This window comes from Neolamprologus multifasciatus, chromosome 14 (assembly GCF_963576455.1).
Source record: "Neolamprologus multifasciatus chromosome 14, fNeoMul1.2, whole genome shotgun sequence".
NCBI classification, from domain to species: Eukaryota; Metazoa; Chordata; class Actinopteri; order Cichliformes; family Cichlidae; genus Neolamprologus; species Neolamprologus multifasciatus.
The window spans coordinates 26,063,919-26,085,057 of record NC_140452.1 but is presented as its reverse complement, the minus strand read 5'-3'; the positions used below and the strand labels follow the sequence as shown (position 1 = coordinate 26,085,057).

The window sequence follows — 21,139 nt, the reverse complement described above, 5'->3', positions numbered from 1 at the left end:
TGGTTGTCTGGAACAGGTCTCTTGTGAATGAGACATTGAGTCTCCATGGGACTACCTGTATAAATAAAGGTTAAATAAAATAAATCAAGTGCAACACGCCATTTCACGTTACCAACTTTTTTCCAGGTGGGATGTTTTTAGCAACAGGAAGTACTGATGATGTCATCCGAATATATTACTTGGGAAGTGGGAGCCCAGAAAAGATATCAGAGCTCCATGAGCACACGGTAAGCATCATCTGAAGAGCAAGACTTTATCCTTACAAAGGTTTTATTGGCAGAACTTTGAGCTGCAAATGCAAATTTAATGTAAGAATTTGTTGTTCTTCTCCTTTTGATCCTGATGATCCTTTTACATGTCTCTGGTTTCTAGGACAAAGTTGATAGCATCCAATTTTGCCACTCAGGTGAAAGGTATTATAAAAGCTCATTCTATTATTATTTAAAAAATTATATCAAGTATTGCAGTATTCAGAGTACACATTTAACTGAGTGGGATGGTGTGTAAAGTGACGGTGCCTGGTGTTTGTCGCTGTCCCGTGCCAGGTTTGTGAGTGGAAGTCGAGATGGAACAGCACGGATCTGGAAGCTCCACCAGCGGCAGCAGTGGAGGTGCATCCTGCTGAACATGTCTGCCACTATTCCAGGGTGAGTCTTCGCTTTTGTGAACCAGCACGGACGAAAGTGTGTCTTATCTTGGTGAAGATGCCTTCTTGATTTTGGTTCTGTAATAGCACAGAATAAGCTAGATTCTCATTTGGAATAAAAAGTGCCCGATTTGCTGAACGAAAAGGAAGCGTTTGCCGGCTAAGCTGCTCGGAGGAGCTGTCGGAGCATGTCCAAGTAAACCAGGTGCTGACGACAGCTGAGGAAACCGTTTGCTCAAATACTTATTTGTTCAGTTGTCGGCTTGTATTGGCTCGGTCATGTGTTTGGAAAGCAAGTCGCCAACAAAGGTTTTCTTTATATATATATATATATATATATATATATATATATATATATATATATATATATATATATATATATATATATATATATATATATATATATATATACCACTGAAAGAACTTGTTTGCTGAGGGGTAATACTGATTGATGTATTTTCTTGTAATTACAGGGTTGTTTTATGAATAAGTTTGTCTGGTTCAGTTGTATTGTGTCCCCAGGATTAGGCTTTGTGTTGTCTTAGGTTGTGTATAGCTTCACTTCCTTACTATAGGCTAGTTATTCCTGGAGAGTAACCAGTGGAAATGGAAGACAGATCTTATGTGTTTGTTTTTATCTGCCAGTTAACGCATGTTCAGTATCAAACTGGGGAGGCTTTCAAACATTCAGGCTGTGTTTCGCTGTACATATGTATATAATTTAAAGCACAGTTCTTGTACTGGCAAAAATTTATCTGCGTAAAATCAAAGTCTGCCTAAAAGACGCCACTTTTCAACACTTTCAGGCGCCTATTTATGGATTTATTTTAAAGCGTTAAGATGAACTTTTAATTTCAGCAGTGACTAGAAGAAAGAAAGCCACATGCATAGAATTACCAGTAAATGCAGAATGTGGGTTGGCATTGTTTTATTAAAATAAGCAAGGACTTACCTGAATGAGACTCATGCCTCTAGGTATACATGGTGTTCTTGGTTTGCCAGCAGAGCATTCCTCTGGACAGTTTGTTCTGTGCTAAACTAGGTCTGCTTCCAAAATCCAGTCTCTATTCTGTAGCTCATGCAGAATTTATATGTATATGTAAACATGAACATATATTTAAAATGTACAGCTGTTTACCAAGGTGTTCCGATGCCGTGTAAAATGTAAATAAAGAGAATTAAGGGATTTTGAATGATAGCTTGTAGCTCCACATGCTAAGTGTGCAAGTTCCCTGTGCCATGTACTCTAGTGTCATGAGCGCTGGGGTCAGAGCTCTGCTTTGCGTGTTTGGTTTTTATCTTGCACTTGCAAATGCAGCAACAAACCTGTGTGCACTGATGACATTTCTCAGAAGTGTTCCCTCGTTCCTTATGTACACAGGACCTCCGGATTCTCTGAATCTTCTAACAATAGCTGAATAAATCCTCTAGTGTTTCTCATCATAAAACTGCAGTGTGTTAATTTTAAATCAAACCATTTGCCCACATAATGGTGAGGCATAACACTACTTAATTCTGCAAAATTAACTCATCACATATTTTTTTTCTAGGCTTTTGTTACCTCTGTCAATAACGGTTGTTTTCAGTTTCAAAACTCAATGTGATGTTTGTGCTATTTTCAGTTAAATTTGGGGGTTGGGGGGCGGTCAAATGATTTCCAGGTAATTGCATTCATCTCAAACACATTTGCTTAACAAGTGAACGCTCCCCAGCTTCATTTCCGGGAGGAGACACAAATCCCTTTGGTGTTGTGCTGGGAAGGGCATCCGGAGTAAAGTCTGCCAAATCAAACATGCGGAGCTACCCGCTGTGGCAACCCCATGTGAATAAGGGAGCAGCTGAAAGTAGCATATTTATGTTCATCTTTTTTTTTCTTTTTTTTTAAATATCTCTGCATGTGTTTTTCAAATATCTTTTAAAAAACATTCTGTTTATCATCCAGCCTTTTTGTCTTGGAAATGACTACAAACCTCTCATGTGCCAAAGCCTGCCTTTCACAAGAATTTAGTGATAATAATCTGGTACTTTGTGTTAGAATTAAAATCTGGATTTCAAGGATTACAGTGTCATCACGAGATATGTCAAAGGGACTTTATAGATTCGTTTCCATATTACTTTTTTAGTATTATGAGTAATTTGTTATTTGATGTTCGTTTGTTATTTTTCTCTCTCAGTGTCGAGCCAATGAGTGAAGAGGAAAGCTACTTCAAACCCAAAGTCACCATGGTAGCGTGGGATCGCCATGACAATACAGTCATCACGGCTGTTAACAACCATCTCCTCAAAGTGTGGAACTCCTACACAGGACAGCTGCTACATATCCTTAAAGTAATTGTGCTGCGTTCTGCTGCAGAGCTCATATTAATACTGACTATGATGTAACTGCCACCGATTCTCATTTTAAACCAGAGATCAACTCGAGTCTGCTTGTTTTTCAGGGCCACGAGGCAGAGGTGTTTGTCCTCGAACCTCACCCTTTTGATCCCAGGATCATCCTGTCTGCTGGCCACGATGGGAACGTGTTCATATGGGACCTGCTGCGAGGCACAAACACACAGCATTACTTCAACATGGTACGCTGACACAGCACTGCTTGAAGTTGGCTTTTATAGGATGGTGCACAGCGGAAAGTTGTTAACCCCGGCGGGATGGAGCGGTTACATGATGCGCTCAGAGTGTGATTCATTCACTATAACACTTAATTGTGAGGGACTGAAGGAACAGTGTAGTTGTTTTGGCCAAGGTGCATCTCTGCACACAGTAAGAGGCAAGTGAGCCAGATTCTTTCCCCCTTTACATCTTATAACAGCGGGAGAGCACTGACTCACACATGTGACAACGAATGATCTATGACTGCTGGGCAGATGTGGTTATAATGTTTGTATTCTGATGGACACTAAATTAGGGCAGTAGCATAATTATGATTAAAAGCAGTGCGCATAAAGTTAACACTGAAAGCAGGATTTCTTCTATTTGGATACATTTTTTTGTGGTATTTTCTGTGCAAAGTGAGAGAAGGAAATCCAACATCATTAGTCTTTCCCAGTTACTGTGAGGGAATGATTTGTGCTGTTGTTAAAAATTTTCTTCTTCTGTTTTGTGGTTTTTCATCCAGATTGAAGGCCAGGGTCACGGAGCTGTTTTTGACTGCAAATTCACTCCCGATGGTCAGCGTTTTGCCTGCACGGACTCCCATGGCCATCTGCTCATCTTTGGCTTCGGCAGTTCCAAGCCCTATGAAAAGGCAAGAAGAACAGTTGCATTTTGGAGATCGAGAAAATGGTTGAAATTTTACGTTTTGTGAGCAAAGTGAAGACATTTACTTATTTCCTGCTTCTCCTGGTTTCCACGCAGCTTCCAGATCAGGTGTTCTTCCACACAGACTACAGACCGCTGATCCGGGATGCCAACGGCTTTGTGCTGGACGAACAGACACAGCAGGCTCCCCATCTTATGCCACCACCGTTTTTAGTGGATGTGGATGGAAACCCTCACCCCCCACGGTAGACGTCACCTTGTTTTCATTATGCAGCATTACAGTCTTTGTTTATTGCCCAAACGTTCAGATGTTTTTAATGTTAAATCAGAGGTTCTGATTGTCTGAGAGCAGCATGACAAAGTTAAAATGGTTTTCCCTGGACTATCTTTGAATTCAACATTTTCCCTTGATTTTTAGGTACCAGCGACTTGTCCCAGGGCGGGAGAACATTGCTGCAGAGCACCTGGTACCTCAGCTGGGATATGTAGCCACCAGTAAGACCATAATTCTGCTGCAATTAGTCCATTACCTTAATGGAAGATTATATACTTTTAAATGTCACAGACCCATTTTCACAGTTTTATTGTCCCGATTTAAGACCATCTGAACTGTATTTACAGCTAAACATATCAAGCTTGATGGTATTTGACATGTATCACATTTTCAGGTGATGGTGAGGTGGTGGAGCAGGTCATCAGCCAGCAGACTGCAGAACCCGAGGAGGTTGCGGTCAGACGCAGCAGCCTTCTGGACGAGGCCATCCGACAGCTTCAAGAGCAACAAGACAGGCAGAACCAGCCTGAGACAGGAGCAGTACCCGAAGGCCCAGCCGAGGCCCAAGGCCCGGTGTTGGCTCCAGCACCAAGCACACCGCGAAGAGGTATCAGTACACCATCACTGCTGCACTGGATTGGTTTTAGTAGACCTTAGAATTTCTCAGAATATCCAGAAAAGACTTAAAGGATTTACTGACAGCGAGTATTTTTCACTTCAGTGTCCGTGAACGACCGAGCAGATGTGCAGTCACCCCCTAATGTGGGTCTTCGCCGCAGTGGACAAGTGGAGGGCGTACGACAGATGCACCAGAACGCTCCTCGCAGCCAGATGGCCACTGAGAGAGACCTGCAGGCCTGGAGACGCAGGGTGGTGGTACCCGAACTTCCACACAGCAGCTACAGGTACAATATGTGCAAAGATGTGTCATTGTTTATGGGAAAGATTTTTTTACAGTTTATAAATAAATGGAAACCAATTTTAAAAGATTGGAATCTATTGCAGATGTAGTGAATGTTGTTGATCATCCAATAACAACGGCGTGTGGGATGTTTTGATGTAGAGTGAAGAGTCACTTCTTGTAATAGGTATGTTGGCTGTAGGTCAGATGGGCAGGTTAAAGATTAGTATAGTTCGACAACAGGTAAACCAGGGAAAGGTAAGGGCAGATAACGAGCATCTCAGAAATGGCAATTCCTGTAGGTTTCTCAAACCCAGTAGAATTTTTTTGCTAATCAACTGTATAAACAGGGACAGCATGATGGGGCTTGCAGCTTACTGGGCTTAAAAAGATTTGGTGCCACGGCCTCCTTACAAGACACCACAGGGCACCTTCAGAGATCCTGAGTGGATCGTATCTGTTTTGCTTCATGCTGGGTAAAGATGTTCATAATGTTCTGGCTATGCAGATTTATTCAGTAGATTCCAGTATGTAATTAATTTGGGTCAATAATGAAAAAATACATTTTTGTGTTAATCACGTCTGTCGATTCAGAAAACCTAACAGGTTTACTCAGTCTTTTGGTCTGAAATATATAGATTGTTTGTCTGCTAACGAAGGGCTAGATCCTCGTGGGAAGCACTGGGAATGACATGAACAGAAAGTCATGTCTAAACTTGGTCATCAGTGAGGTTTTCTAGCATTTCTCTGGGTGCTTATTTTGACGTGAATTATGTTTTTCAGGTACCAGGAGGACGTTCGAGTAGCCAGAGGAGACGAGGAGGTGGTTCAGTACAATGTAAAGAAGAGACGCATTATGTACAGCAGCTGTCGAGTAGGTTTCCTGTTTTTCCACCCAGTGGAGATGGTTTTAAATTTTCACAGCATTTAGTAAACTTTTACCAGTTTGCACGGGAATGCTGCAGTTAAAAAAAAAAAAAAAAAAAAGATTGCTAAAGGATCGAAGAACAAAAGGCACACTATATATCGAGTGTCCTTTTGAAACGGTTAACTAAGTGATGAAAGTTGTTGTTTGGTTTTTTCATATCTATTTTAGTACAGCTTTATTTTCACCGATGCTGAATCATTCCCATCTGTCCCCCCAGGATGATTCAGACGATGAGCCTTCCACCGCGAAGCGAGCGCACAGCCGTGGCGATGCACTGGAATACATCGACGAATCATGTGAAGAGGGAGAGGAGACGGCAAGTTCGGAGATGCACTCTGAGGTGATGCACTCTCCTCTTGATGAAAGCGCTCTTTACAAATCCCCCCCCCTCTCTCAACTGTGTGTATTTTTTTTTTTTGTTTTTCATCTCTCCAGGACAATGAGCTGGATGGCAGTGACCTGGATTCCTCCAATGATGAGGAAGAATGGAAAACTGACAGCTCAAGGTGAATATACTTTATAGATCAGGGTCAAAGGGCATCATTTTCCCCACCAGTCACTTTTCAGAGAAACGGGCTTACCCTGGTAACCAAACATTTCCTGTATCAAAAAAATATCCTGAGTAGCAATATTTGTGTAATTAAGTGTGTAGCTTTTTGTGGTAATCACACCTGCTTTTGATTGGACAGCCATACATCCAGCGAATACTCTGACTGGACAGCAGATGCTGGTATAAATCTGCAGCCCTCAACTCCACTGTCATCACGGAAACGAGTAAGGCGCAGACTCAGCAGCTCTGAAGAGGAGGAGGAAGAGAACGAGGAAGAGGAGGAAAAGCAGCAAAGTGATGAGGAGGAAAGACCTAAAAAGAAAGGCAAAGAGAAGGCAAAGAAAGCAAAGAACAAGTTTCCTCGGGTAAGGTTACTTAATCCTCATTTATCTTTTTCTCTTTGTGAATCTGATTAATAACTGCTTAGACAGAATGACGAGTGTGAAATATTTGAAAATATTTCATATTAACTTGTTTAATGTTTTACATGTTGGTGCTTCAATCAGCGTCCAAAGCCCAGACCATCCATTAACAGGGAAGTGTCCAATGAGTTCAGACCATCACCATGGATCACTGATGTCATTCCCAGGAAGTCTCCTTTTGTTCCCCAAATGGGTGATGAGGTAAGAGGGTCATCAGCTTAATGCCTAATTGGAAAAGAAAAATCATACTCTCTCATTTATGAGATTGCAGTAGCCGACATTTCTGCTTAGTGCTGTTTATTTGAACAATTCTGCAATAAATTTGTTTAAGCTTTAACCCTGGATAAGGTCAAATGCCTTCATCACCACAAAACAACCAGTCAAGTTTATTTTTTAACTTTTTTTAACTAAATACAAGTATTGGTTTGTTTTTTTATCAACAAACCAATACTTGTATTTAGTAAGTATACTTCATTTTATTGCAGCAATATTTAATAGTAAGCACACGGTGTGGAAGGAAATGAAGACTGTTTGGGGCATGAAATGTATAGTGGCTAAATTAAATGTAGTCTTGGGTTTTGGCTGAACACCATGAATAGGTCTTTTAGCCTAAAAGTACAAGATTGCGATTTGGTCTGGCAGAGCTAAATCCTTCAAGGTTTTTTGTCTTTTTGGGGTTTTTGGGTTGTTTGTTTTGGGGTTTTTTCCCCCTTAAATTAAAAGGACAAGTACATTTACTTCTTGTGGTTTTAGTTGGCAGCCTTATACTTGTAGTCATAGTTGTAAAATCAAGAAATGATGCTCATGTCAACCCAGAGTGGTAGACTGTGCGGGAAGTTCAACCCAGCCAGGCTTTGTGTAAGCTGGCTCCACAAAACCTTAAACCCTACCCTGATACGACCGTCATCATTCTCTTTTAAGGACTTTGTGTACATTCGCATATAAAGTATGTTGCACATGTCACATGACTCTCGTAGACAGAGTGATCCTATGGAGTGCCACCTGCTCCGATCGGGAACGTCATCAGATGATGATAATACAATGGTGCTTAAAACCTAGAATCTAGTCTAAAATATAACAATAAAATGCAACACTGTTGCAAATAAGACAAGATTAATGCTACAGAAAATTGTTATTTTGGTCAATTATGGCCCGAGAACGGTTAAATAAGCATTTTGATTTAGTTAATTATTTCATTGCAGATTGTGCTCTCAGTACTGCTGCTTATTTCTAATGTAAAAAGCAGTGTAAAAGAAACTTTCCAGCTTTATTGCATACTTGTATAAAGTATAAAGCAAGTATACATTTTCTGCATCACCAAACGCATACAGGCACTTTCCAGAGACAATGTGATGCACTGCTTTAACTTTAACATTGGTAAGGTTTAGCTTAACAAGTGGCAAAGTTGCACCCCCTGAAAACATGATTGTATGAGACACATGTAACACTTGCACAAAATGCCTAATGTAGCAAAAATGATACAAATTAAGTCATCTATCCAAATCGATTTAAGTTTTCTTTCTAATTTCTTTATTTAGCAGTTATTTCATATTCAGGCTGTACAGGGTTTATACACCTATGTACGAACATTCCCTCTAACCATCTGCACGATTTGTGTCTTTCAGGTGATCTACTTTCGGCAGGGACACGAGGCCTACGTTGAAGCTGTAAGTCGGAGTGAGCTGTACGACATCAATTTAGAAAAGCAGCCCTGGAAGAGAATGGAGCTCCGGGTAAGACGAGGAACAAACAAAATAAAGATCATAAAAATTTCCCAATAGATGATGAGTTCGGAGTAATACATTAAATGCTAATTCCTGCTAAAGTTCTCCAGTCTGCATGTGTCAGTTACTATCTTCAGTGGTAATATGTAACTGCAGACTAAATAGGAATCCTGCTGTGTGTTTTTGTAGGACCAAGAGTTTGTGAAGATCACTGGAATCAAATATGAAGTTTGCCCGCCAACACTTTGCTGCCTGAAGCTGACGCTCATTGACCACGGCACCGGCAAAATCACAGACAAGTCATTTTCTATCAAGTAAGCAGCTCGGCCCATTGGTTGCATTCCTCTCTACGATAAAGCACATCAAGTGTCTGTGCTCTTCATAATCACATTACCACTAGGGCTGGGTATCGTCACTGATTTCTAGAATCGATTCAATTCCGATTCACAGGGTCCCGAATCGATTCGATCCACGATTCGATTTAATTCGATTCGATTCACTTTGATTTGAATCTGGGAAATTTTGACAGTCAGAAATATTATAATTCAGATCAGTACATTTACATATTTTTGTATCTATAAAAAGGAAGCTGACACACCAAGACTTTATCAAAGGTGTGAGCGTCACAGCAGAGGCCTTTGTGTCAAAGTAGCTGAGGATAAAACACAGAAAAACATGAAGGTGATTTTCCTGTTCTGGGATTTTATAAAAATTTTCTGCAGTAGATCAAAAACAAAAGAAAACCATTAATCAACACATGAACATTACCTCTGAAGTTACAGCGGTTTTATTAGAGACAAGGCTGAGCGTTTTGCATTTTGCATAATTTTAAAAAGTTTAAATTTGTTCGGTATTGAACGGCAGAAATTAGGTTTTATTTTCGGAAGTATATAAAATGAAAAAAAAAAAACGTCGGCCGACAGCGCTGTAAACAACGGTAGACTTGTGCGTAACAAGCAAGCGAATAATGCAGAAAACAATACAGAGAGAGAGAGCGCGAGAGAGAGCGAGCATGCGAGAGAGAGCTGTGCAACGTGGTCGAAGCAAAACAATAAAAGTCAGAGTGAATTCATGACGTTGTTTATGTGAAGCGTAGTTTGGATCTTCTTTTGCTGCTGGTTCGGTCAATATTGTTTGGAGAGAGATAAAACTAACAGCTTTAGAATCAGCGCATAAAGGGCGTGAACACAAAGCGCGGACCGCCGACAGATCAGAATCAGCGGGCTGTCGGCTTTCAGCCCCGACTGTGAGAAAGGCAACATCTCACTGATTCTGATCCGCGGTTGGGCTGTGTGTTTAAGTCTTTGTGCAGAATCCATGTTCCTGCTCTCATTTACTGTCTTAGCTGTTTGGGTGGTTGTTGAAATTTTGTGAGATTTCACCAGAGATTCTGGCATTTCGGGCAAAATAAATTTATATTAAAAAATCGATTCAGGATTTTAATGAATCGATTTTACGTTATCCAAGCCAGAATCGATTTTAATCGATAAATCGATTATAAAAACCCACCCCTAATTACCACCCGCTCGTTGGGTCAGTATTTGAATTTGACACATCATGGAGGAAAAGAAAATGTGTGAAATGTAAAAATACTAGAGGTGGGAATTACCATACATCCCACGATACGATATTATCACAATAATTAATGCACGATACGATATTATTGCAATTTTTTAAAATATTTTGCAATATTCAGATTCTGTATATAAAGGTAAACTTTATCAATATTCATTTTATCTAATAACAAATTCTCACACTCAGTCTTTCTCTCATTTCAGTCAGTTTTATTGTTGACAAACTGAACGGTTTGTATTACAGTCTAGTCCAACTTAACTGAATGCAACCATCTGGTACAATTATAGCTATTCTGAACTATGCAATTTATGAAAACTATGCAGCCCATTCAGCAACTGAAGAATTAGTCAGTTATGTTCCAGTCCACAAAAACTTTTTTTGTAACAAAATATTGATTTCTGCTGTCCCTGTATCGATACATTATTAGTAAACAAAATATCACGATACTACACAGTATCGATATTTTTCCCCCCACCCCTAAAAAATACTGCCCACATAATTTTAATGATCCTGGTCTTTTTTGGAAAGGCTTTTCTTACTGTAGTATTTGTTAGTGTTTCCAGCATCAGCTTCACCCCCAAGTCTTGAAGGGATTTTTGTACCTTCTTGTCAAAGAGACGATTTTTCCTCTTTCTTGTGTCCCTGCAGATATCACGACATGCCAGATGTGATTGATTTCTTGGTGCTGAGGCAGTGTTATGATGAGGCGCTTCGAAGAAACTGGCAACCAAGTAAGCAAAGCCTAAACTGTCTGTTAGAAATGTCCTCTGCTGATCTGTTTAATGAGTTCTGCGGGGATATATAGACAGACTAAGAAGTTTGAGAAGATTTATTGCTGGTTGTTGTTTTTCTTTCTTTCCCTGCATTGCTATTTTGGTGATGAGAGAGGGGGAAAGGTGTTGTTGTTCACATACATGCTGTTTCCAATGATTCATCCGTGCAGTCACCCTCACAGATGGGTGCCAGGCTTCTCTATTTTTTTCTCTCCCTCAAACACCTGAGTTTGATCGTATTCTCCTTGTCACAGACGACAGGTTTCGCTCGGTGATAGATGATGCCTGGTGGTTTGGGACCATCATCTGCCAGGAGCCCTACCAGCCGGAGTACCCAGACAGTCTCTTCCAGTGCTTCAAAGTCAAGTAAGAAACACACACTTTGTCGGGACAAAGTAAAATTCTTCAGATATTTTAACTATCAAAAGCAAAAGCTGGATATTGTGGATGCTGCCAGACAGCAGTGAGTAATGTGAAATTTCTAAGGGACTATACTGGGGTTGATGGAGACAGCATCAGAGGTGATGAGGCATAAATAAATCTATATAAATCTTCCTATAGTATTCAGTGGTTCAGCCGGGCTTTGTCCAGCATTGTTTGGTTGGTTGCTAACAACCTTCTTGTGTTTCTACCAGGTGGGATAATGGTGAAACTGAGAAACTCAGTCCTTGGGATGTGGAACCTATTCAGGATGATGGTACTAAAGGCTGTTTACTAGCTTACTGTGGTTTATTAATGGAGTACATTTCGCAGAGTTTGGTTAATAGGTGTCAGGGTGTATTGAAAGGGTTTGTCTTTGTTGTGCAGCTCCACAGCCGGACACAGAGGGAGGTGGTATACCTGTGACCGCAGAGGAGATGAGGGAGCTGATGTACAAGCCTCTGCCAGGCGAGTGGGGTGAGAGGAGTAGGGATGAGGAGTGTGAACGACTCATCGCTGGCATCGATCAGCTCATCACTGTCGGTGTGTATGCATAAATGGATGTTCTTTATCTTCCAGTTTGTTTGATTTCACCCACGTATTCTCTCCTTCATGTTTACTGACATGTTGTCGTCGTTGTCATTTGCTCACATCTGCCTGATCCTTACACTCGTTCTTTCCGTGTTCGTGCCACAGAGATTGCAGCTCCGTTCTCTGGTCCCGTGGACTTGGTCCAGTATCCCAGCTACTGCACCGTGATCGCCTATCCCACAGATCTGGGCACCATCAGACTGCGGCTCATTAACAGATTCTACAGGTCAGTTTCTACCAATCTTCTCCTCAACTTTTGGCCCAGATTTGTCCTTAAAACGTGTTCATGAAATGCAAAGAAGTGAGAAGTGGCGTGTAATGTTGCGTTTCATTTGCTCCACTTTGGTAATCCACAGACGCCTCTCAGCATTAATTTGGGATGCCAGGTATATTGCACATAACGCCCGCACTTTCAATGAGCCAAGGAGCAAGATTGCCCACTCTGCAAAAATCATCACCAACGTCCTCCAGAAATTTGTCAAGTATGTGTTTCTGGTTTGTTCGTAGACCTCGTGATGATGCACGAACTGTAAGCGCAGAATTGCTAATTGTATTTCTTGCTGACACAATTTCTCACTTTCTCAGTAATCCAAGCTGCATAGATATCATGGAGATCTACAATGAAGTGGAAGAAATGGATGATGACGATGAGGTAAGTCTGAACCATTTAACAACTAGTCTTTGTAGTTGGTGGGTTTGTTTTGTTTTTTCATGTACTGCTGCAAGAAAGCTTGTTAAAAGTAAATAATTTTTAAAAGAAATTCAAAAGAATCTTTTAAAAATTCAACCAAAAGTTGGTATGACTGTCCTTTGCAATTAAAACACCAGAACTCGCACCCTGAGTTTAATTTCAAGTAAAACTGTACTTAGTGTTTTTCTAATATGAGCACTCGAGGCACTTCTTGCTACAAGTCTCATTTATCCAATAATGCTTTTTTTTTCTGTACCTATGAACCTATTTTAACATTTGCACACTCCAAAAAACTAGGATTTGGTATTTTTGCTAAAGATATTTTGACATGCAGACCAGAGTATTTAGGGAACCCGCTCTACCTCCTGAGCCACAGCCAGCCCACTCTGTGTTAGTGCGGTTTATTCATACAGATACAAACACTGTTGTGCACACCAAAACATACCGAGACCCTCTGTAGGAGGTGGTCTTGATGCAGTTCCAGACCTCCAGATCAGGTCATTTATTGTGAGGTTGTGATGGAGTCTCAGTTTGACCCTACTAACTGGTGTATACTGGAAATAAATGGCTTCCAATAAGCTTTGCATCCTAAGATAAAGCAGAGTATCAGATGTGCAGGGGACAGTTTTGCCTGACACATAGGAGTGCAGCACCTTCTCTCTGTATTTCCATTTATTACTCCCACCCTAGATGTATCTGGTCAATAAGCAGACTCGGTCATCTCTTGTAGTTTGTAGTGATGCAGTTTGATTCACTTGGAGTTTAAACTGTATGAAAAGAAATTAAATCACAGGAGGAAGTGGGATTCACGAACTCATCAGCTGATTCAGACCAGCGTAAACAAACTGTAGATGTGAAAAACGCCTTGAGGCACAAGGTGTCTGACAGCTATCAGAGTATGTGATCCCTGTGTAACGTGTCTGATCCTAAACAGTGTTCCTCGTGACTCTGGCTGGAAGTTTGAGGTTGTCATTAAAGGGAATTTCGAAGGCTTCCCCAATGAAAAGGAATCTAAAACAACAAACATGCTGGAAGCCACTCGCTTGTAGCACATCTGCCAGCTGTTCGCTTGTGGAAATTTCAGGATCTGGTTGCCTAGGTGATCCTGTAATGCATTTACCTAACAGGTCATATGTCCATCGGCAGTATCCTTCACTCTCACTGGTAGTCTCTTCAGTCGCGCAACTGAAAGTTTATCACTAGTGGTTATTTGAGCTGTAGTCGCTTCCACTCCTGTGATCGTGGTGAACGTCGCTGTGAATCTGTGATCCCGTTGTGTGAAAATGTAATTGTCATTGCAGTTGTCTGATTAAAGGTCACAGTCAAATAATTCAAATGTGATTGCTGACTACAGGAAGAAGACACCGAAGCGCCAGGAACATCTGCTGGACACAGACTGCGTCAGGTAGATGCATAGGATGGGTGATCGGCATACCTGTAAAAACTGTTTGACATTTCAAGATTACCAAAAAAAAAAGAAAAAACGCACAAGGGGATGATGAAACACTCTTTACATTCATTTGAATAAAAACTAACAAAAGGGGGTTGTTAGGTTGTGCCTCATGACATTGAGTTGTTTCTCCCTGATATTTGCAGCGCTCTGTAGAAGTGCTGCCAGACAGAGATGCCTGGAAGGAACAGTGCAAGAGTCTGCTCAACTACATATTGGAGTGTGAGGACTCGGAGCCGTTCAGGCAACCTGTGGATCCTCAGAACTATCCAGTATGTTATCACGGCACACTACAGGCCACGCTATGAGCAGATGCTGTTTTCAGTTGTGCGTTGAAGTCCCTTTGTTTTGTGCTTGTCCAGGACTACCACGACATCATTGACACACCCATGGACTTTGGCACGGTGAAAAGGACCCTGGAGGAAGATCGCTATGAAAACCCCACAGAGCTGTGCAAAGACACACGCTTAATATTTGCCAATGCTAAAGCTTACACACCCAACAAACGCTCCAAGGTAGGGAGGGGATGTTCACATTCTCTGAGCTTATTAGTGATTTTACATTTTGGCTCGCCCGCTCAATCTTCTTTTGCTCTGTTTTCAGATTTACAGCATGACCTTACGGCTCTCTGCCTTCTTTGAGGAGCGAATCAGAACAATCATATCAGAGTACAAAACCGCTGTCAAAAGCAGCAATAGGCTCCGCCGCAGTCAGAGGTTTCGCAAGAAGATACTGCAGCAACAGCAGGACCACCCCGACACCACAACCAGGTCTGTCTGAGTGCTGCAGCTCGCCTGAGACGTTTCACTTTTCATTTGCACGTTATCGGTCTGATTTGAAGAGTTTCTTTCCCCTTTTTTTTTCCCCAGTCAAAAGAAGGCTGCAGTCAAAACTCAGGAAAAAGTGGAGTCCGTGTCAGTGACCAAAACTACCTCAGCCAAAGTGTCTGTTCCTGAGAGAGCCAGGAGGAGTCGAAGCAGCAGCTCAGGTCACAGCTCCTCAGAGGACGACTCCGGCTCTAAAGGTGCTTCATCAACATCAGGTACAGACATCAGAGCACCCCAGAGGTCATTTGTTACCATCACAATGGATTTTGAGCCATGATGATGATATTTGGATTTAACATTTTTCCCCAAAGAGTTTCTTTTGGTTTTAAGACCACAAAGAGGATCATTTTGATCCCTTGGCATTTTAAAAATAAAATAAAACCCCATCTCTTATTTTAGGGCTTTGATAAAATGGGTTTATTCATCATATTCTTGGTGTTTGTTTACTTAAAGGAGTAAATTAAATATAAAATAATTTTTTTAAAGAGTTTTGATGTTTGTGGGATAAAAGGGGGTGTGGGGAATTTTATGACCACTAGTCCCGTATCAGGGACTGTAACATCTAGTCGTTTTTACTGAAACTGCCGAGGACGTTAATTAGACCCCATAGAAACATTTGATTTACATTAATGAAAAAACATTGTTTTCCACACATTTTGATATGAGGGCTGTTGTAGCATAAGAGACGGCGTTGTTGCTGCTGTTGCTGCAGGATGGGTCTGTCTTTGATAGTGTTTAGTTTTTGTGATCAGCACAGCAAGGTCTGTACGGCATCCACTGCAGGATAAAACTATACTTTGTGATGGTCCTCAACACGCCATGCTAGCATGACTCACTTGCACCCCTAAGTGTTGGTCATCGATGCACCTTGAGACAAATATTGTGCAATGATGCAATATAAAACTGGGCCTAGTCTAGTGCCCTTTTCTTTCATTTTAAATGCACTGTTAATACTACTACTATAATAAAGTAGTGAAATTTGTTTAAATTTCAGAGTCTGACAGTGAGAGCGAGGTGAGTGACTCGGAAGAGGAGAATCATCAACGTAGACATAAAGCAAGAGTAACAAGAAGGAACCGTGCAAAGCAGAGGAAAAAAGGTTAGGACTGAAGTATTTATCCATAAATGTTTCACTCTTGTATTTTATTTGTTTATTGAAAATTACATTAAAATTGTGCCCCTTGGGGCGACTGTTGTTGTGATTAGATGCTACATAAACAAAATGTAATTGAATAAAATATCCTCGGATATATTGTTGCTAGTTGCTGAGAGCGACAGTGAAGAAGAGGAAGAAGATGAGGAAGAGGAGGAATTTGACAGTGAGGGTGAAGAGGGAGAGGATGGAGAGGCGTCGTCCACTTCAGATCGTCGCTATCCCAGCAGAAGTACACGGCGGACCAGAAACAGCGCTGCTGGGGACAGAAAACGTGCAGGTAACACAAGTTCACTGCCTTCAGCCTCCGACCCCGTGAGATACAAAAACTCAGCGCCAAGTGTGCTCACAGACCTTTGTGAACGGCTTGTTTTCAGAGTGCAGAGCGGAGATGAACGGTCACAGCAGCAGGTCGTCTCGCAGGGAGAGGCGTCCCCGCTGCGACTCTGACAGGGCCACGTCTCAAGGCTCCGACAGGGACGAAGTGACAGTTCGCGGGTCGCTAAAAAGAAAGACTGCTCGGGCAGCTGTGAATAAGATGAAGCTCCTTGAAGCGTCTGACGAAGACTACCAGGAGGAGGAGGAGAAGCCGAGGAGGAGCAGCAGCCGCCTTCGCCACACTGCCCGGGTCAGCAAACGCACGGCAGTGCTCAAGAGCAGCTCAGAATCAGACGAAGAGTCAGCAGCAGGTATTAATTACTCTTTAAAAGTCTGTGAATATTATTCAGAGAAAGAGATTTTTACTCAGTTATCTTCTCTTCCTTTGTCTTTTAGCTTCCCAAAATACAAAGGAATCAGGAAGTGAGTTTAAGGATGAGGAGGATGGCAATGACAGCGATACCTCATCGTTCTCCCAGAGTAAGCAGAATGGAAACACAAAGAACTCCAAACAAGCTGCCAAGATTAAGAAAAATGGTGAGAAATGTCCTCATCAGTCGCATTTTTAGACTGTGCTAATGCTGCCGTGGAAGTTGCCCTAAACAGCTCGATGTTTTATTCTTTCCCGACAGGTACTTTGTCCCGTGTGAATGGACACAGTGCAAAACATCACACGCCCAAGAGCAACTCTGAGCAGGAGGAAACTCCCGGAGAGAGCTCTGGAGAAGCAGAGGAACAGCAGCCACCTCCGTCTCAGAAACCGTCAAGGAGCACGGCAGCCGCCCCAGTGAGAAAAAGTAGGAGTACAAGCGAGGAGGAAGAGGAGACGAAAGACATCCGCCACCTCAGCACACAACACAAACCTCCCGTAAGCTCAGACGAAGAGGACAAACGCCCACACCAAAACGGAAGAAATGTGGAGGAAGCAGTTCACAAAGACCCGAAGAAAAAAAGCAAAGTTTCTCCGTCAAAAAGCCAAGACAAACAAAAATCTGCCTCAACTCATAAACTGGATGGTGCGGAATCAGATGAACTCTGTGATTCTCCAAAGAGATCCAGCCCACGCAAGAAAAGGCTGAAAAAAGGCGACGAGCAGGACGCGGAAAGCAAACGCTCCAGCGACGAGTCCGACTTTGAAACGAGGACGAAAAGGCTGACGAGGAACAGGAGCATATGCAAACGGCCTCGCGGAGACTCCTCGGCTTCGCAGAGCTCGGAGCAAGAGTACAAACCCAAGAGGAAGTTGAGGAGGAAACGCTCCACTGGCTCCTCGGACCAGGAGTCGTATAATTCGGAAAATGCGCCGAAAAGGCGGCTGAGCCTCCGAGCCCTGCCGAAAAAGAAATACATCAGTGACAACTCATTCTCTGAGGAAGACTCTGCTTCTGCGAAGCTGGGCAGGCAGAGAACTGGCAACAGAACAGCGAGAGAATCTAGAGAAGACAGTTATAACACAAGAGTGTCTAACAGGACTTCCCCGAGTGAAACCAGGAATTGTGTGTCTTCCAAGAGAAAATGTATTTACACCTCAGACTCTGATGACGGGGATGAGGACAGAGAGAAAGAGCCAGTATCCAAGAGCAACAAAAACAGCAAGTCAGGCCCCTCAAAGTGCGCCAAAAAGGACACCAAGCGCGGTAACGGTAATGAGCAGGACATCTCTTCCCACTCTGATTCTAGTGAGGAGGAAGAGGAGAAGGAAGAAGAGGAGGAGGACGAGAAGGAAGAAGAGGAGGAGGACGAGGAACATCTTGGCCGTTCGACAAGGGGAAAGAAAAGCGCGAGGCAGCCCAAACGCAAACGAAAAGAAAGCTACAGCAGCAGCAAACACAGCTCGGACTCAGAAAGCGAGCAGTCGTCTTCAGCCTCTGAAAACTCTTTTGCCAGCTCAGGGTCCCACAGCAGTCCAAAGAGAAGCCGCACACGGTCGGGGATCGGCGAAAGGCCTGCCAGTCGCCAGCTTAGGCAGCGCCGCCAGAGGTCCGCCTCGGAAGAGGAGGACAGCGACGAATCGTACAACAAACCGCGGAGGAAGACGCGGGTGAACACCCGAAACCGTGGGAAACGGACGGTTAAGTACAACGACAGCGAATGAAGGACGTAGCTGCTGGAGGTTACAGGCTTTAGAGGGAAGACGAAGCCGGACGTTAACTGGAGAGCTTAAGACACTTGATTGGCCACCTTACGGTAGTAGCACTGGAGTCCTCGAGAGAAAAATGCTGTGAATCTTTCATTCAGGGATATTTATATTTTCTATGAAAAAAAAGATTAAAGGAAAATTAAAAAAACAACAAAAAACATGTTTATAGATGTAATACAAACTCAAGCATTTGAACTGCTGGTTTTCACAAGGATGAAGAGCAAAACATCACTTCCCATACTGCGTGTGGTGATTTTTGCCAGCAAAAGTTTTGGCAGAGGCTATTCTGGGGAATCTCGTCAGCTTGGGTGCTAATCTAATATACCTCTGTTTAATCAAGCATACTGCTGGCTTGCACTAAGATACACTGTAATGAGGTATTTCATACACTAGTTTTGCATTAGAAACTCAGGGGTCAACTAAGTTTACTGTAGTCTCAGACATGCAGTTTTTTTTTGTTTTGTTTTTTTTAGTTTATTTTGTCTTTTTTGAGCTAAGGTAAGGACAAGAAGCAATTCCAGGTTGGCAGATGTCCAAGCACATTTACTGGGACAAAAACTAATCCAAGTTTAGACTTTGACTACAGCACTCCTTTGTAAATCCATATACTTAATGCTTGACTGTATTGTGAGTTGATATGAGCCAAATGAACTTCTTTTCCCCTTACATTTCTTCCTTTTTTTTGGTTTCTATTAGGGTTGTGTTGTATTCTAGTGAATAGGTGTAAATATGTGATTAAGAAATTGCCTGAACTTCTTGGTGATCGTTCAGTGGCAAAGAGTTTATTTAAATTTGAGCTATTTCCTTTTTTTCTTTCTTTCTTTTTTTATACACATTAACTGCATTGTCTTGCCATATGTCACAAATTGGTACTTTTTTTTTTTGCCAAGTACAAGTAACCAAAAGTACTTAATGCAAAATAATGTGATTTCTCATATTGGGAAGACTTTTTATTCTTGTTCTGTGTTACCTTCTTTCAGTATTAAAGTCTTTTTTTTTTTTTCGGAGTTGACTTAAAAACTTTTTTTTTTCTTTTTTTTTTTTGCCAGTCATGATTTTGTTTTTGTTTATGGGGAGGTTTCTGAATACAGTCGCTTTATGACATTTTGCTTAATGTTTTTTCGTACTACACCTTTAATAAACAGATTTCACAGGAAGACTATTAATGCAATTTGTTCATGGAGTACAATGAATGAGTTATTCTTCCTCTTAATAAAGGCATCATTTCAAGGTGTAATCTGTCTTGGGCTGGGTCTTATCCGTTGATTTCATTAAGATGCTCCATCTCTTTGCACTTCTTGTGCAAACAGATGAACTTCTAGGAGTAGTTCAGGCTGTTTAAAGAACATTTAAAGCTGTTCTTTGGATGTTGGCTGCCTTTCGTTTTGATGATCCCACACTGCTTCAGTAAAGTTGGTATCTGGACTCTGGGGAGGCCAATGGTAGGTTTGCTTTCACATCGTTGGCTGCGTGTTCGGGAGCATGGTCATGCATGTCAACGTTCATAAGCCCGAAGATTTCCAGCACCACTGGCTGAAATGCAACCCCAAACCTTGACAGACTTCCTCCCCAAATTTAAATTTTAGATTTATTACTCCACAAAATCCTGCTGCCACTAATTTTCAGTCCAGTTCTTGAGTAATTTGGCTTCCCTCAGCCTTTTCTCTCTGCTTATCCTCTACTTCTTTGGTCTTAAAGTACACAATACACACCATGCTGAGATACGCCAAGTTTTCAGCTAATTGCTTTTGGGGAATCACAATATTGGTGTAGAAATACTATTTTTATGGCTGTCAAACTGTGTTATCTTTGACATTTTTCATAAGACAATTATGTTTTTGTGTCATGCTGCTAGTGAAAAGTGCGTATATCAGGGATGTCAAACTCATTTTACACTGATGGCCACTGTGACCTCACATAGACTGGACCAATGAAACTTCACTTTCTGTCAGCGTGGAGAAGTTTAACCACACATTTAATACCTGAGATATCGTAATAAAAGAAAGTCCAGTTTCAACAGTATAACTACATAAATGCTGCTTCAGTAAATGAAAGAAATCTCTCAGCGCGACTCTTTGGACTTAAATAGTAAGAGATAAATGTGTAAAAATAACAGAAGAAATTCTAGCAGCCCAATGAATGGACTGTCCTGTAAATATATATAAAAAAGATTTTGTTAATTCACAGAAAACCTTTAAAAAAAGAGTAAGATTGAAACTCTAGACCTGTGAGCCAAGACATACCCTCCTAACCGCCACGCAACCGTGCTGCTTTATTTATATTGTTTATATTCTAAGTGGGTGAAAAAAAAGATGGAATAATAAATTTAAAAAAAACAAATAAGCTTTTGTTTTTATTTTATTTTGAAGAGACTCAAAACCCCTCAATTCTCAATCGTACTGCGCAGTTGCGTGAGTGTGACGACATTGCAAACTAAT

At 41.6% G+C, this 21,139-nt stretch overlaps 1 protein-coding gene across 1 annotated transcript in view; it reads left to right on the top strand.

The window, feature by feature from the left end:
• brwd1 (bromodomain and WD repeat domain containing 1) overlaps positions 1-19,858 on the top strand; it is a 28,485-nt gene extending 8,627 nt beyond the window's left edge. Inside the window, exons 11-44 of the mRNA XM_085184235.1 lie at positions 127-227; positions 373-413; positions 546-647; positions 2,821-2,974; positions 3,085-3,219; positions 3,762-3,890; positions 4,001-4,149; positions 4,323-4,399; positions 4,573-4,785; positions 4,900-5,083; positions 5,863-5,953; positions 6,225-6,347; positions 6,443-6,513; positions 6,697-6,922; positions 7,064-7,180; positions 8,605-8,712; positions 8,893-9,017; positions 10,927-11,009; positions 11,306-11,417; positions 11,687-11,748; positions 11,859-12,014; positions 12,168-12,288; positions 12,419-12,544; positions 12,648-12,714; positions 14,108-14,158; positions 14,350-14,475; positions 14,566-14,718; positions 14,807-14,973; positions 15,073-15,245; positions 16,025-16,129; positions 16,293-16,463; positions 16,561-16,872; positions 16,958-17,098; positions 17,194-19,858. Coding sequence (XP_085040361.1) covers positions 127-227; positions 373-413; positions 546-647; positions 2,821-2,974; positions 3,085-3,219; positions 3,762-3,890; positions 4,001-4,149; positions 4,323-4,399; positions 4,573-4,785; positions 4,900-5,083; positions 5,863-5,953; positions 6,225-6,347; positions 6,443-6,513; positions 6,697-6,922; positions 7,064-7,180; positions 8,605-8,712; positions 8,893-9,017; positions 10,927-11,009; positions 11,306-11,417; positions 11,687-11,748; positions 11,859-12,014; positions 12,168-12,288; positions 12,419-12,544; positions 12,648-12,714; positions 14,108-14,158; positions 14,350-14,475; positions 14,566-14,718; positions 14,807-14,973; positions 15,073-15,245; positions 16,025-16,129; positions 16,293-16,463; positions 16,561-16,872; positions 16,958-17,098; positions 17,194-18,656 — 5,735 coding nt within the window. The 3' untranslated portion in view covers positions 18,657-19,858. The remainder of the gene's footprint in view (positions 1-126; positions 228-372; positions 414-545; positions 648-2,820; positions 2,975-3,084; positions 3,220-3,761; positions 3,891-4,000; positions 4,150-4,322; positions 4,400-4,572; positions 4,786-4,899; positions 5,084-5,862; positions 5,954-6,224; positions 6,348-6,442; positions 6,514-6,696; positions 6,923-7,063; positions 7,181-8,604; positions 8,713-8,892; positions 9,018-10,926; positions 11,010-11,305; positions 11,418-11,686; positions 11,749-11,858; positions 12,015-12,167; positions 12,289-12,418; positions 12,545-12,647; positions 12,715-14,107; positions 14,159-14,349; positions 14,476-14,565; positions 14,719-14,806; positions 14,974-15,072; positions 15,246-16,024; positions 16,130-16,292; positions 16,464-16,560; positions 16,873-16,957; positions 17,099-17,193) is intronic.
• Positions 19,859-21,139: the final 1,281 nt, after the last annotated feature.